Source organism: Miniopterus schreibersii, assembly GCF_964146895.1.
Source record: "Miniopterus schreibersii genome assembly, chromosome: 20".
NCBI lineage: Eukaryota > Metazoa > Chordata > Mammalia > Chiroptera > Miniopteridae > Miniopterus > Miniopterus schreibersii.
The window spans coordinates 20828258-20841692 of NC_138122.1; the positions used below are offsets into that span (position 1 = coordinate 20828258).

The following is a 13435-nucleotide window of genomic DNA, read 5'->3' on the forward strand; positions in this document are numbered from 1 at the left end:
TCTTGCATTTTGCTTACCAGAGCTTTGTCACATGACTACACATCTGTACTATCTAGCTCCATGGCCTATATGCAGTTAAAATTCTTGCTACTATGGAGGAAGGGAAGAGTAGATTGGGGGCAAGTTATATAGTCTGCTGCAGAGATTAAAACAGAGTAGGTTTGAAGCCAGGCTCCCTAGATCCACCTCCTATACTGTTATTCATTACATTATAGTCACATCCAAAAACCACTTCTAACATGGCCCCAGTTCTCACGCCCTGCTTGGAATTGTTTTTTTCTATTTCCTATCTCACTTTCAGCGCACAGCCATGCAATTTCGTGGACAACCTTTCCTTTCTGTGTAGGAGCAGTTTAGAGGTGGGCTGTCTCCAGGCAGTAACCCTGGGACCTGTATGAACACCAGCCTATGCTGTTTTTGGGAGTCTGGAGAGTCAGCGAATACAACTTCATTGTTTATTTTAGTGACATGTGGTAGCTCGTGATAGTTTTGACAGTGAGACATGCTGTTTTAATCTCATGGGTAAGATTATCCAGTTTTCAGGCTTGTCTCAAAACTCGCCAGTTCGTTCACGCGCTGCTGCTGCAGAAGCCAGGGTTTGGAAAATGGCTGCCCATCAGAAGGAAGCTGTTACTTACAGTAGAGGTTCTTGTGTCATTACTGTTCCTTATTTGGTCTCTCTGGAGTCATTGGCCTTTTCGGCTTCAATTTTCTCATTGGTAGAATCAGATGTTAGTACCTCTTATGGACACCAATTCAGTTGCTGAGTGTGTTATTACCTTGTGAGGTGTCTTTGAGTTTTCTGTGCCTTGGAAATAGTTGTTTTGTGTCCTGGTCTTCGGTGCATTTAGAGTGTTACCATCTTAGGCATCAGTGTTTAGCTATGTTGTCCCAGTTAGCCTGACATCATCCTCAGTTTCTGAGTCAGGCCTAGAGCACACCTACTACACTTGTAACCATTTCCCAGGTGAGGCTGCTGCTGCTCGACCCCACTTTGAGAACCATGGTCCCATAGCTATTGGTATAGCTATAGTTAGTTTCTGATTACTGTGTCTTCCTCCCATTCTTTCAGTAATAGTATACCCATCTGAGATCCCTTTTCTGGCTCTTTCAGGCCAAGGCTTGGTACCTGCTCTTTCCCCTGCTGTTAACTAGCCACAGGGTACTTCACCATCCTGTGTTTATTTCCCTTAACCCTATCCACACCTTCCTAAATAGTTCCTTCATTAATTCACGTCCTCCGTTACCTAGTTTGAGTATGCTGCCTGTTTCTGGACAAGACTCTGGATGACTCAGTGCTTACTGAGGATTTTTTGAATTCATGGATGAGTCAATCAGACTGGGATTTATTGTTTCTGAAATAAAGGGCCTTCTCTTTTTTTCTCTTGGTCATCTTGCCCTTCCAGAAGAATAATTTAGGGTCTCTGCCGGGGGCCCTTCTGCTTAGAGGATCCCTTCTGTCCTCCCCATGCCAGAGATCAAGAACACTGGGCAGAGCAGGTAGTAATGCCAGTAGCATTGTTACATTTTCAAGACACTTTCAGTCTTGCTGATTGTAGTGCAAACATTTCAAGGACAAAGTTGCAATATTTCTAAGTGATGGCCAGCACAGTGTGCCTCTAATGATACCCTAGGCAAATTGGAATAGAGTACTGAAGAACTAAATATACATATACCCCCATGTTTGCGTACATGTGCATGCAAGTGTGCAGGCATATGCATGTGCATACGTGTGCGTGTGTGCGTGCGCACACACACACACACACACGCCCTTGGTTTCAATGCTACACAGTGGATGGGAATTGCCATCCTTGTACTTGGGCGTATAGATGCAAACACCAACAGAGAAGCATGTAAGACTTGCCCTTTAATTAGCATCTGCAGCTGCTGCCATCAGAAGGGTCTGTCTCTGTTGGCCTGAACATTTTTCCTTTAAAAGAGCAAGTCCATTATAGCTCCAAGCCAGGCTCGTCTGTCAGCTGCTGTGCTTTCTCTGCTATCCGCAGGGTTGTCACACTGTTTAGGGCTGTTTCCCCATAGGGCTCTTTTTCCTCCTGCTTCCCCGGCCTTTGATCACCGTGCCTTGGTGATCACCATTTGGGTGACCTACAGCTGTTCAGTGTGTGCAGGGACGTCTCTTGTCCTTGCAAAGATGGAGGATTGTTGCTTCAGTGCTGACAGACTGGTTATTTTCCAGCCCTTTGTTGTCAGTGATCTTGTCTTGAATTGCAGAAAGGCTCCAGGTAGTCATTGAAAAAAATGTACACAGCAGAAGTGATGGCTGTATTAAGGCCAGGTTTCATACAAGGGCACCTTTGCTGTAGAAACTTTCCAGTTGGTTGGAGTAGGGAGCCACATTGGCTCTATAACTTCACGATAGCGGATCTCAGTACAGTGCAGGGCTGGCTGCATCAGAATCACCCCAGTATCTCCTTAAAAATGCAGATTCCTGGACCCCACCCATGGAGCTTGATCCATGAAATCTGAGTTGGTCCCTGGAATCCATATTTTTCACAAGCTCCCTGAATGGTTAGGATGGAAAGGAGACATACTTCATCCTTTTATACTAATTAATTAAAACAAAAAAAATTCATTTCATTAGAATTCCAACTCCATGAAGGTAGCTGTTTTCCTAACATCTAGAACAGTGCCTGACACATAGTAGGCACTCAAATATTTATTTGGGTGAATGTGTTTCATCTATTTAAAAGTAGTGCTTACTTATCCAAGTGATTCTGGTGGGCAGGCAGGTTTGAGAGGCCCTGCCTTAGAGGACTTACCAGTCTAATTAGGTTAGGAACCATGCTGGGGGATCCACACCTCACTAGGTATCACTGAGTAGTAAAACCAAATACTGTAAACCATCAGTCTGGCACAGTCTGGGTGGTAATTTTGGCCTTAATTTGTTCATAGTATTCTGTTGATGCTGGTCTTAAAGACCCTTAGTTTGTGACTTTTGATGATGCTTTTGGAGCCTCTTGATTTGGTACCATTTTTAAAAAGCCCAAAAGTGTTTTCTGAAAAGTGCCTGAGTCCTGGTTCTTTACTGTGTCTCTAAGCTCAACAGCAAGATGAATGGTTAAGCTTGGGTTTGCCACACCCAAGCTGTCTTCCTCATGGGCTCCATGCATGCCAGGATGAGCGACTACTCCAGTAAAATAGTTTTAGGATATGGATAACATCTTGGGATAGCCAGATCTACTCAATAAATATCCAAGTTCAGTTCTCCTAATGGTGCACAGTTGGAATTTTTTGTATGGTAATCTGGAATCGTGTTGGTGGGTCAGGTTTGATTAGCTTCTTTGATAAGGACCCAGTCTATTTAGAGGTCTGTCATTTCGTATGTCTTTTTTGGCCGCATGTTGTGGAGCATGCTGCCTAGCAGCTGTTGTAATTTTTGTTGCTTGTCTTCTCAATCAACCCTGGTTTTGAAGAAATAAAAAGTTGTTTGACTCATAGGAAAGACTAATCTAGTTTGGGCAGGGATTTCCAGCTCAGGAAATTTTCTTTTTTTTGAATAACATGCATATCTTTTTGCTTTTCTAAGAGGTGGTTCTTATTTTCTCAGCTGTTTTACTGGTTATTACAAATAGACTCTTCAGGAATAGCAGCTAAGTACTAAATAGTGGCCAGTTTGTGTATTCTTAAAAGTTGCCGGTGGCTGCTACGCATTTGACTTTCTCACCCTTAAACTTAAAAGCTGTTCTATTCTTGACATCTTTAATAGAGCCAGATTAGAAAACCTATAACAGCAACGTGTCGTCATATATGCACTGTTCTTATTTTAAGACATTTCCGTTTTAAAAGTGTGACTACTTCTGTTATTATCTGTGAATTTTGGGGGGGATGTTTAAGATCTTTTTAATGGCAATATATATTTAAAACAGACATAAAAAATTAGCATTCACCCACAAGGCCTGTGGAGAATCAGGTTGGGATGAGTGGGTGAGCTATAGGCAGCTAGGTGGCTCCTGTGGGCTCCTCTAGCACAGGGACCAGTAGCTTATGTCTGCTGTGAATCAGGAAAATAAAGTCTACCTTTTAGCTGCCTCCTCTTCTAAGTATTGCTGTTCTTGTTAGTTCATAGATGAAAACTTTTCAGCAATGGCAGCGTAAACAGAACCTTACTCTTCCAATCTTCCAGTATTTGGTTGAGCATCTGCTATGTGTAAGATGCCATGGGAATGGAGCTGCTCCCAGGTTATGCAGGGCCCTCCGGGAGGACTCGCAAGTCACTGCTTCCTCCAGGGGGCCTCTGGGGTGGGGTTGGCTTGGTGCTGGCCAGAGCCTTTACTGGACTAGCCTGGGGCCCTTGAGGCTATGTGCTGTTATCCTCGTTTGGCGTGGCCAGAGCTTGCTTCTAATTCTGGGCCAGAAGCAAACAGGCGTTTGGAGAGGGATGGAGAGAATTCACATCCCGCAGCGGTGTGCAGGAATCTGTGGGTGTCAGGCCCCATATTGGGAGGGTTCCTTGGTGTGGGAGACATTTTTTTGCTAATCAAACATTTTGCTTTATTTTCTTCTCGATTTCACCCCCTATGTAATGCTAACAAATGTAATCATTTGGTTTAAAAAAAAAAAATCACAATAACGGGGCTATACTTCATCCTGCATAGGATGTCACTGTATTATCATGGACAGCTTTCCATGGCAGTATAAATGATCGAGTCCATTCCTTTTTAATATCTTCATTGTATCCCATTGTTTAGGTAGATCATATTTTAGCAGTCCCTTACTGATGGATATTTGGGTGATTTCCAGGTTGTTTTCTTCTGTGTTACAAACAGTGCTGCAGTGAATCTGTTTATCCAACTATAAACTATTATAAGTTCCTGTAAAATAAATAGTCAGAAATGGAATTATGAGGCCAAACAGTATATGTTCACATTTAAATATTTAATAGAGAGTAAGATTGCTTTTCACCCTGACTGACTGTTAAAGGCAAAGATTGTATCACATTTATTGCACGCCTCCTATGTTCTGCTGGGTGCTGAGGGGAATGCAAAAGGGGTGCAAAGAGGGTTTGTTTCCCTCTAGGAATTTCTATCTAGGCTGTGTACCTCAACCTAGCGAATGTCTGGGGTGTCAGTGCTTGTGGGTGGGTGAGTGGGTGGATTTAATTCAACTTTTCAAGCTTGCCTTGCTAACATTGTGCATGGTGTCTGGTACTAGTCTTTCATTTTATTGATTCTCTTGGGAAACGTGTGTAATTTCCTTAGGGCAGGGACCTCATTGTACGTGACTTGCCATATGTCTCACACATCTTCATTACTTTGTGGAGACATCATAATTATATCATGTCAGGCAGGATTTGAGGATCTAATTGAGATATTTCCTTTTTTGGGGGGTGTATGAAGAATTAATAAGTTTGGCGTTCTATACAGGTCATGGAATATCAGCCTGGAGGGGACTTGCTGTCACTTTTGAATAGATATGAGGACCAATTAGATGAAAACATGATTCAGTTTTACCTAGCCGAACTGATTTTGGCTGTTCACAGCGTTCATCAGATGGGATATGTACATCGGTAAGTGAGACTCCCTGGTAGAATTCTGAGAATTTATCTGTATCACCTAAGAGTTCCAATAATAGAATGCATGAATGAATGATTTAGGCATCAAAATAATGCTCCATCCAATTTTTAGTCAGTTTTAACTATAACTGGCTGAAACTAAATTTTCCTAACTGGCAGGCATTTCAGCTTACCCCATTCGACAGTGAAAGAGATCTAGACCTGTAACGCCCTCAAGTTTGCTAGTAAGATCTGTAAGCATAGTTAATTAAGACCAGGAACTCTTGGATGGGTTCTTTGGATTATATGGTAGAGAGACGGAATTTGACTTGCAGAAGGAGCCAACATACCATGGGGGAGGCAGAAGACCACAGAGTTGTACTTCTGATCTCACCTGTTAGTTATTTTCAAAGGTGCTTCACAAAATGTTTCCGGGCGTCCTCACTCACCTGATGTGTTATATACACCTGAGAATGTTGTGGAAATGGAATGATGGTTAAACCAGGAATCACAGGAATCCTCTTCCTCTTCAATTTGTTTCGCAAAATGTGTGCTGATTATTTATATCCATCAATAGGGCAGTCTGTATAGCAAAATACAGACCTAAGATTCTTGGCCAGATCATAATCCTAGGCGAGCAGCTGCTTGTTGATTGGCATGGAGAAGACTGCACTAATTCATGGCCCACTTTTCTTACAGAGACCTCAAGCCTGAGAATATTCTCATTGATCGGATGGGACACATCAAGCTAGTGGATTTTGGATCAGCTGCTAAGATGAACTCAAATAAGATGGTAACAAAATGCAATAAGATAGCTCACTAGAGGTTGTCCTGTAAAGCATTCTGTGATCCTCATAAGTTTGGGAGATCCTGGGATAAAGCTGAGTGACATTTGCCTGCTAGTGCATGAAATGACTTCTCGAGGGGGATGAGAATGGGGGTGGCGACACAGAGCTGCTTCCCAGACTTACTGGACCTTGGCACCCTTTTATATATGATGCCTGTTCATACCCTAAAAGACATTTTTAGGAACATTCTTATAGTTTGGTTAAAAAGAAAGGAAAATGCTTATTTTGCTTTTCCCTTCATTTTCCTTGCCTACTAGAGACTGTCTTCTATTACATTATGTCTTTTTTCCTCAAAATATTTTGATGAAATACAGTCTTTTTTATCTCAAATCCTCTTATTTTCTATATAGCAAAATTTAAATTAATCATCAGAGCATTTGAACCAAATATCCTAAGAGTTAAGAACCAAGTGCTCAAAATGTCAATTCTAAGTCCTGGAACTGTGGTTAAAATTAAAATATATTCCATGTGCTAAGTAGTAGGCAAGAGGGTAGCTATTGAGATCAAGAGCAAGAATACTTTAGGAAAAAGATGACAAAATAAAAAAAAGTTAGATGAAATAGCTTGTAAAAAAGTTGATACATATTAAAGTATGAATTTGGAAGTCAATTATGCAAAAAATGGTAGGTCTAAGAGAAAATCGACTTAGATTTTAGGACTAATTTCACAACCGAACCACTTGGTGACCTAGACAAGTCCTTATGAATTTGGCCTTTTATTCTTTCTCTAGAAAATACTGATTCTAGTAAAAATGCACAAAGTAAGGGGTTAGACAAGCTGCTCTTCAAAATGCCCGCAGCTGTGAGAATTAAGTCCTTTATGTAGAGGGCAATATGTAAAATTACCTTTTTTCTCAAATTCCTTGGAGGAAAGGTGGGTATTATTTCAGATTATGTTTTATAATCTATTCTCCTTGACCATTACATTAAGAATTAGACGATAGAACCAAAGCATTTTGTTTTAAAAATTATGTGCAATTCAGAAACATGCATAAAAAACTTAGGTATTGAATTTATGGTGGAATAAAGCCCAGGGAAAAAAGTTAAAGCAAAAGTGTTATCACCTAGGATTAAAAAACGTATACATTGCACTCATGACCTTAAAAACTCATGCATCTAGAAATAAATTGAACCATAGGTACCTAGTCTGATAGTAACTGAAGCATAGGTACATACTCAGCACCACTGACATTTTGGTCTGGATAATCCTTGTTATGGGGCTGTCCTGTGTGTTATAGGATGTTTAACTGCATCCCTGGTGGTCTCTATCCACTAGGCAGATGCCAGTAGCACTTTCCCCTCCAGTTGTGACAACCAAGTATGTCACCAGACACTGTCAAATGTCCTCCGGGTGGCAAAATCACCCCTGGTTGAGAATCACTGCAGTGGATTGAGAAGCACCCAAAATCTAGTTAATGAGAGCTAGCAATGATGTGTTTGCAATAAGAAAACCTGCTCTGGATGCTAGGCTAAGATCCAGCGTCACTACTTGGTAAAAAAATGGGAATTAGGACTAAGGCCCTGCCTCTGCATCTGGAGTCACTTTCTTCAGAGCCCTTTGGAGAGAGACAGGACTCCTATTCATTTCTGATTTCTGTTTTTCAGTGTTTCAAACTGCCCTTTTCACTTCTAATTGTAGCAACCTTCACACTAGGCAGGGAGCCTCCTGGAGGCACTCAGTTTTATTTGCAGCTCAACGATCTTAACCCTGGATTATTTTGGTAAAGGAGATGTGGCATTCAGTCCTGTACACTCGAAAGTATTGCAGCTCCTTTCCTCGTAGAGACAGAATCATGTCTCTAGAACTTCCTGCTTTTAGGCCCAAGAATATGCCAAGCAGAGAAGGAGGAGTTTTTAGCATTGTTTTAAGTACAAAGGCCCTTTTATTACAGAAGACCAAGAGTCTGCAATCTAGATCAAGTATGGATATAGAATTATAATTTTGGGGTATTTTTGATCAATGGTGGTAGGTTAAAAATGTCTTTTCTTTAAATAGAATATTTTATGGCCCTGGCTGGGTAGCTCAGTTGGTTTGAACATTTTCACAATACCCCAAGGTTGTGGTTTCTATCTCTGTTCAGGGCACATACAAGAAGCAACCAGTGAATGCATAAATAAGTAGAATAGCAAAATCAATGTTTTTCTCTCAAAAAAAAAAAAGTTTAAGTAGAATGTTTTATAGGCCTAATGTAGGTTTAAAATCTTTTTTTGTACTCAAAATATACTCTATAAAATCAAATCCACATTGACTGAAATTATTGTATGTTACTTACCTCAAATCAGTCAGTCCTTTCCTCTACCACTCCCAAGTATTATTTGTGTATTTTGGATATTTGTGAATCTTAAATCTGTTGTGTTTTCCTTCTTTCATTGTCTTTATTTCGAGCTTCTTAGTCAGAATATTGCTTTGGAGTGTTTTTGTTAGTAATCAAGGGTGGGCCATACTGCCCGGAGATTTGGGGGGTGAGCTGAGATGTGCCATTGACATACTGTGTGACTTAGGTCACCCACTTCACCTTATTAGAATCTCAGAGAATGGCAAACAGCTAACATTTCTAATCTGTGTCATTCAGCTCTCAGGAAAATAATTGTGAGAGGATTATAAATAAAGATTATAAATCAGCCCCATTTAGCAGATAGAAACCCATAGGAGAGAGTCCCTTTTGAGATGTATGTAGTAGTGAAAAGAGCACCGTGAGAATTTCTTTCCCCCTGCTTCTGCAGAGGCGTATGTTTACACCCTGGGCAGCTAGGTGGGGAAAGGTAGGTTGAAGCAGTTTTATGTTAAAGCATTTTTTTGGAAGGGGCTTGGAAAGAGGAAGACTGTGGTTTTCTTCCCTTCTTCTCATCTGCATTCTGCTTGTAAAATAATCTGCTAGATTAATCCTTTTCTTTATTTTTTTAAACCCTCTTATCTCTCTAAATATGACCGACCTTTCTGCCTCCTAGTCATTTTCTTATCTCCTCCTGAACTGGTATATTTTCTTCCCTGTCGATATAGTGAAAATGAACTAAAGTTCATAAAACTGGGGCCTTGTCAGATGGTGTGCTGCAGGCAAGCTGGACTCCTAGGACATGATTCCCCTTTTAATATCTCACCCAGCCTGGCCAGCTGTGAACTGCCCCCAGCAGAGAGGGAAAGCATCTTGCAAAATCCTTGTCAGGATGTGTGAGGTTACATGTTGAACTGGTTTAATGTGCTTGGAGGTCAGTTGCTAATGGAAACTTAGTAGTCATTAATAGTCATTAAAAGTCTTTGTTAATTACTATGGATTACTATAGTAGGACATGTACAAAAAGCAAGCTAGGGAGCATTTTTCTTTAAAATGTAGAAAACATACAAGTAAATGTCTATGATCACATATCTGTTATGGGCAAGAGTTAGCTGGGGAGTGACCTGACTCACTTTGATAAGTGTAATCATGAGTTTGAAAACGAGGCATTGGCAGCTTATACCCTTTGTTGGGTCAGGCCGATAAAGATGACCGAGTCAAGTTCCTTCCCACTCTTTGATCGTGAACAAATAACCAAGCCGTGTGAGCTGCAAACAGGGAGAACCGAATGCTCTCAAACAACATGGTGTGATGATAAAACCAAATGCGTGTAAATGATGCATATTTGAGGCTTGGTTCTGCAGGGCAATTAGGCAGAAAGGGTAAGCATTTAATCAGTGATTCGGTGGCATTACCAGTACCTAGTTAAATCAACGTATTATAGTCTTCTTTTATTTTGATGTTTAAAAGAGACTTGTTTCTCATTGTCTGTATTGAGGGTTTTTACCCAAACCCTTCGGTTTAATCCTAATCTTGTGTTGAGCTCATTAACATTTACACACACATTGAAAGACAGAAGTCTGAGCTCATGCTTCCCCGCGTTGAGGTTTCCTCTTGATTTAAGCTACTTTTGGTTCCTCAAGCTTAGGCTCTCCTGTCTTAGACCATATATTTTCTCCTTTCTCCTCACTTTTGTCCATCAACACAGGCCTGTGAGTTTCTTGGGCGATGTGACCATCTGGCTTTCCCAAATGGGTACTTGCAGTAGAAAAACTATTGCCCAAAGCAGTGGTGTCAAGAATAACAGTACCACACTGCTTTCTGGGTTTACAGTTTGGAAAAACCTATGGTGGGCCCGAGGCACGGGGTAAAAAGGGAGGGAGTGGGGAGAATGATCCATGTCCTATCACAGTAGGTCTCGGGGGCAGAGGAATGGACAGAATTAAAGTTACAGGCTGGAGGAGCTTGGGTCTTCATCATGTGAAAGGAGACCTCCTAGTGTCCTCTCTAAACATTTGCTTTCCTCTCAATTTCTAGTCCAAGCAAAGCAAAGCAAATTCACTTTCTTGATATAAAGCTCAGCATTAAAGACATGTGGCCTTACCCATAAAATCTCCCAGCTCTCTCAGGGACACTTAAGATCCTTTAATGGGGAGAAGATTCTTTTGTGCCATGTAACTGCTGATGTGAGAGAAGCCTTTTTAGATGATGTAGGGTTATTGGACAGCCGGTCAGCACAGTATATGACTAACATCAGGCCCTCTCTGGTTTATGGGGAAGGCTAGAGAGGTGGTCCTTAGACTTCAAATTTCATGGCTCAGTAAAACTTCAAAACAGTTTTGAAGACCAAAAGGGTTGCCAGCTTACTAGTTGCATCAGAAGGGGTGAGGGCGAGGGGCAGAAAACCTACTTCTGTCATGAGCATCATTTCAAGAAATAAAGGACATTTAAACACCCAAACAGCCAGAAGGACAAATTTTCAGAAAAAAGGACAGTTCTTTAAATGGAATATATTTAGCTTTATAAAAAGACATCCTACATCGTCCTAATCTGTCTTTGTCAAGGTAAGGTGCTTGGGTGCCATTGGATTTGAGGGCCCTGGTTTCTGAACAGTGCAGGGGGTGGGGACCAGGGAACAGGAGCTGGGGGCTGAGGAAAATGGATTTATTAACAGTTGACCTCTGGTGCAAACTTTCATATCTTGCCCTGTGAATGGGGCACAGTCAGAATGTTGATTCCAAATATTTAAACCTGAGATATCATACATATTTGTAATATTGTATTGCCAGCTACCTGCTCATTTTTCAGTAATGGGTAGATTAATCTTATAGATTCATCTTTAGGATTTATTATCATTTTGCTGTTTCATAAGTAAGAGAAGTTCTATCATATCAGTAACATGTACCAGGAAAGATATTTTTCATTTCAGGAATATACGCCCCTGTCCTCGTGTAACCAAAGGGTATATATATCATCAACAACTCCTTGCCCTTTCACTTTGAATTATATTATGTGCTTAAAAAAAAGGAAGTCATTTGCATTTTCTGACAGTGTGCCACTTGACAGAAGGTTTAAGTGCCTGGAAGAATAGTAATCAGTGGCAAATCAGCTTGCATCTGAAGCGTGGCTGTTCATAATCTATTTGCGGGTAATTGAAAGCTGCTTGTGTTCATTTTATTTACGGGTTTCCAGGTGAATGCCAAACTCCCGATTGGGACCCCAGACTACATGGCCCCGGAAGTGTTGACAGTGATGAATGGGGACGGAAAAGGTGTCTATAGCCTCGACTGTGACTGGTGGTCAGTGGGAGTTATTGCTTATGAGATGGTTTACGGAAGGTCCCCATTCACTGAGGGAACCTCAGCCAGAACCTTCAGTAACATCATGAATTTCCAGGTAAAGAGCTGTTAGTAGATTTTGAAGATTATATTTCATCAAAATATTTAAAGATATGATAAATATATATGTTTTAGTTTTAGCCAAAGGGAAAAAGAGAACTGATTTCACAGACTTTTGTATCTCACCCAATTTATGGAATATTTAATACATATTTTTATATGTATAATACATATTTTATATCCTTAATACATGAATAGTTATTTGTTATTCTTGAGTCTCCCTCTTGAGTTAAAGTTTCCCCTTAGATGATTCTTGGGGCTGATTTGTTTCCTTCATTTCAACCCACCTATTCAGTAATGAGTGGATTGCACTAGGTACTGTTAGGTACCAGGTTTACAATGATGAACGAGAGAAAGGCTCTGTGGGCCTTCTGCCTCCATCATCACACAAAAATCAGTACACAGGTATGTGCAAAAGCAGAGTTCAGAGGGAGGACGCGGGGGGAGTGGTGGGGTGGAAGAGGTAGGCAGGAAGAAGGGCTCGGCTTGGGGAGGGTGTTCTGGGCAGACAGAACAGTGTGATTTGTTCAGGTGGCTTTAAATAGCTCATCATTGTTGGACAGCCAAGAGCGAGATGGGGATTGGAGCTAGATGAAATGGGAGAGGAGCAGGGGTCAAGTCGTGAAAAATATTGAACCCTTGCAAAGAAACTAGGCCTATTGATGTGAACAGGCCGTTTATTTTGGGAGTGTGCCTTTGGTCCAAAGTGAAGAGGGCACACCACTTCCTTCTTTAAAAAAAGAAAGAAACTTGAATATACGAGAAACACTTTCTTAACTTTGGGACATACGGAGTTGAATTTGCTAAGGAAATAATTATTTTATTTTTTGCAATAGCGATTTTTGAAGTTTCCAGATGACCCCAAAGTTAGCAGTGAATTACTGGATCTGATTCAAAGTTTGTTGTGTGGCCAGAAAGAGAGACTGAAATTTGAAGGCCTTTGCTGCCATCCGTTTTTCTCAAAAATCGACTGGGATAACATTCGTAACTGTAAGTAGAGCCATGTTCCTTCAATTCCGGGGTTGGGATTGAGAAACACTTGAGAACGATCTGAAATTATTGTGGCCCACAGAAGCGGGTATACATTATAAAAACAAGGGCTTTAATTATCTACAGGAATAGAAAAGGCTAATGATGTACTGCAGCTGTCTTTGAGTAATAATTCCACTTTAAACTTGTTTGCATAAAACTGGGTCATTTATCAAACTCTGTTTATGTGGCCTTTAGAATATTAGCCCTCAGTAAGTTAGAGAGATGGAGTTCGAAGGTGGTCACTTTCTTTGATAGAGTTTCTTCCCAGAGGAAAAGTGGACCTAGGTATGTCATTCACAGGTTAGGAAAAAGGCCAGAGATTAGGCAACATGCCCAGGTTGCTTTGCTAATTGCCAAGCCTGCAGGAAAACCG

General features: G+C 41.0%; 1 protein-coding gene across 4 annotated transcripts in view; it reads left to right on the forward strand.

Annotated features, from left to right (window-relative positions):
• Nucleotides 1-13435, forward strand: part of CIT (citron rho-interacting serine/threonine kinase) — a 123034-nt gene that overhangs the window by 11335 nt on the left and 98264 nt on the right. For all 4 annotated transcript variants that reach the window (XM_081123712.1, XM_081123713.1, XM_081123714.1 and 1 more), the window contains exons 6-9: nucleotides 5385-5527; nucleotides 6212-6305; nucleotides 11825-12028; nucleotides 12867-13020. In XM_081123712.1, coding sequence (XP_080979838.1) covers nucleotides 5385-5527; nucleotides 6212-6305; nucleotides 11825-12028; nucleotides 12867-13020 — 595 coding nt within the window. The remainder of the gene's footprint in view (nucleotides 1-5384; nucleotides 5528-6211; nucleotides 6306-11824; nucleotides 12029-12866; nucleotides 13021-13435) is intronic.